We start from the raw sequence: 3,161 nt of genomic DNA, 5'->3' as shown, positions 1-3,161 counted from the left end.
TCATATCCTCATATAAGAGCAAATAGATCATATATCACATGAAGAGGAGCAAGTAGGTAAAATCCACACACCACAGACAAAGATGAAGTGAAATGCGATGCAAATGCAATAATGATGTCATGTAGTCGTGATGCATGTCTGTCCTACGATACACATCTGTTGACGTAATCAGTCCGCGCTGAATACTCAAATCAGAACCCATGGGGGCCACACATGGACCATGTATCACCGCCGGAACCAGATCCCATCGGCATCCAAATCGCTAGCGCCGGAGTTAGTCCATCTCGTATATCTCTAGCCGGAGCTAGTCTCAATTGTGTCTCATATCCATCCATCCTCATATCAGTGTCATGCAACAGATAGTTCACACATGAGATGAATAATGAATATGCACATGTCATCAATCACAATCATATCACGATCACATCATAGTATTACACATCATCTGTTTCAATCACAACCATATAACGACCACATCATAGTATTACACATCATCTGTTTCAATCACAACCATATAACGACCACATCATAGTATTACACATCATCTGTTCAATCACAACCATATAACGACCACATCATAGTATTACACATCATCTGTTTCAATCACAACCATATAACGACCACATCATAGTATTACACATCATCTGTTTCAATCACAACCATATAACGACCACATCATAGTATTACACATCATCTGTTCAATCACAACCATATAACGACCACATCATAGTATTACACATCATCTGTCTCAACGTCAATGTATGTATCAATCATAGCCTACTCGTGCTCTTCTATCCCCTCAATATCAGTTATCACATGACTTATTCAACAAATTCAAGTCACATATAACATATTTAGCTCGTTTTATTCCCTATCTTTCATTTACAACAATTTCAATCAACAAATAAAACCCATCCTCAATCCCCATTACACCCCAACACAATTAGGAAGGTAGTCATGTGTAGTCTAAGAGTTTAACAAAGTTTAGAGGTCACTTGCCTTAAAACGACCTTCCAAAAGGTCATTTTATGAAAATTTCCAAAAATGACCTTCAGGGTCATTACAGCAGGCTTGCTGTTGTTGTTGATGCTTTACATATTAGCAGAGCTTATTGAGGGACATTTGTATCGGCAAGTACACCCGATGGGGCAGGTATGTCATGTTGTTTATTAATTTAATTTTTTAAGATAGTAATATAACATCCTGCAACAATTATGTATAAAGAATCATAATGTTGTGTGTTTCAATGTTAAGGTTGTATATTGTCGTTAGCTTATGGAATTGTAAACACGAAAAATGATTGTTCATGGACATAGTTCTTCCAACAGTTTAAAAATGTATTTGGTGATAGAGAACAAATGTATGTTGTATCAGATAGAAATGAAAGAATAATGAAGAGTGTAAGTATTGTTTATCCAAATGTTCCTCATTTTGCTTGCATATGGCACCTCTGGAAAAATGTGTTTACATACTTCAGGAAAAGCAGATCCATACTAACTGATCTGTTCTATTCAATGGCAAAGGCTTATCGGAAAGATGATTTTGAAAAATTAATGGCTAAAGTGGAAAAAGTATATGGCAGAATTAAGAAGTATTTTCAAGATGTTGGGTATGAAAGGTGGGCTAGATCTCATGCAACAGTGAGCAGGGGGGAAATGATGACTTCGAACATAGAGGAATGTATCAATGGTTGCCTAGTTGATGCACGCCAATTACGTATTATAGTCTTTCTAAAAGAAGCTAGAATTCTATTTGGTACTTGGAATTGCAAAAATCGAGAAATGACATCTTATACAAAGGAAACATTAGGGAGAAGATTTGAAGAAATATTGATTATAAACGCATCCAAATGTGCGAAAATGAAGGTACATATCTGTATTACAAGTATTATGTTTCTAGCTTTACTTCTCATTATATTATTATGTATACCAAATCAAAATTCGTTTAATGTATCTCTAAATTTTAAACATTTGCAGGTTGTTGCATCTTCTGAATATATTTTTGCAGTGTATGAAGGTGGGATAAGATACATTGTTTCTCTTGAGAGGAAAACTTGTTCATGTGGTAGATTTCAACATGACGAGATACCTTGTGCGCACGCAATGGCTGTTTTGAAGAAGAGGAATATTAAAGATGTACATCCCTACTGCTCTGATTACTGTAAACATGATGCATTAACAAACACATATGCAGTTCCAATAGAACCAATGCTAGACAAAAGTGATTGGATAGCTCCGAAATGTGTGTTGGAAGAAGTCGTCTTGCCACCAAGATACAAAAAAATGCCTGGAAGGCCTGGAAAAAAGAGGAGGAAAAATCCAGATGAAAAGAACATGTACTTTCTTCCCGAAAGATTCTTGATGCTTTCTATTTAGATGTAATTTTATGCTTCATGTCTAATAATTCTCAAATTTGATACTTTATTAAGTACTTTTAGGTTACTATTTTATGATGCAATAAATGAAAACTGTTATGATTTGAATTTTGGCTACATTTTTTGATTGTTAATTTCTAATAAAGTTAGTTTGGTAAACATTGTTGTGTGTCTGATACTTAATTGTTTGTAAATTTTGTATTGGATAAAACAATAGTATCAATAGATGTGATGTGTGCCAAAGTTAAAAGAGACAACATGTAAAAAAGGTATCATTTGAAGCAATTATATATCATATACATAATATCTTCTTCTAAATATTGTATCTACTAATAATAGAGTATCGGAAGTTGAATTTTTTACCAATATTATATATCTTATACATACAATTTTGATATTTGTGGATGCAATTGTGTTTCATGTACATACTAATTCTCTGGAAATTTAATATCAGCTTAAAAAAATTAGAGTAATTTTAGAATCAATTTTGTATATTTGATACTTAATATCTTTGTAATGATGTGTGCCAAAGTTAAAAGAGACAACATGTAAAAAAGGTATCATTTGAAGCAATGATATATCATATACATAATATCTTCTTCTAAATTTTTGTATCTACTAATAATAGAGTATCGGAAGTTATATTTTTTATCAATATTATATATCATATACATATAATTTTGATATTTGTGGACGCAATTGTGTTTCATGTACATAATAATTTTTTGGAAATTTAATATCAGCTTAAAAAAAGTTAGAGTAATTTTAGTATCAATTTTGTGTATTT

General features: G+C 32.6%; 1 protein-coding gene across 1 annotated transcript; it reads left to right on the top strand.

The window, feature by feature from the left end:
- Nucleotides 1–1,044: 1,044 nt before the first annotated feature.
- Nucleotides 1,045–2,375, top strand: LOC107058445 (uncharacterized). Its single transcript, XM_015304149.1, has 3 exons — nt 1,045–1,152; nt 1,329–1,865; nt 1,977–2,375. The coding sequence occupies exons 1-3, from the start codon at nt 1,045–1,047 to the stop codon at nt 2,373–2,375; spliced, it is 1,044 nt and encodes a 347-aa protein (XP_015159635.1).
- The last annotated feature ends 786 nt before the right edge of the window (nt 2,376–3,161 follow it).

Source organism: Solanum tuberosum, unplaced genomic scaffold (genome assembly GCF_000226075.1).
Source record: "Solanum tuberosum cultivar DM 1-3 516 R44 unplaced genomic scaffold, SolTub_3.0 scf00517, whole genome shotgun sequence".
NCBI lineage: Eukaryota > Viridiplantae > Streptophyta > Magnoliopsida > Solanales > Solanaceae > Solanum > Solanum tuberosum.
Note: the sequence above shows the minus strand (reverse complement) of the source record. Positions and strands in the feature narration are given on the sequence as shown.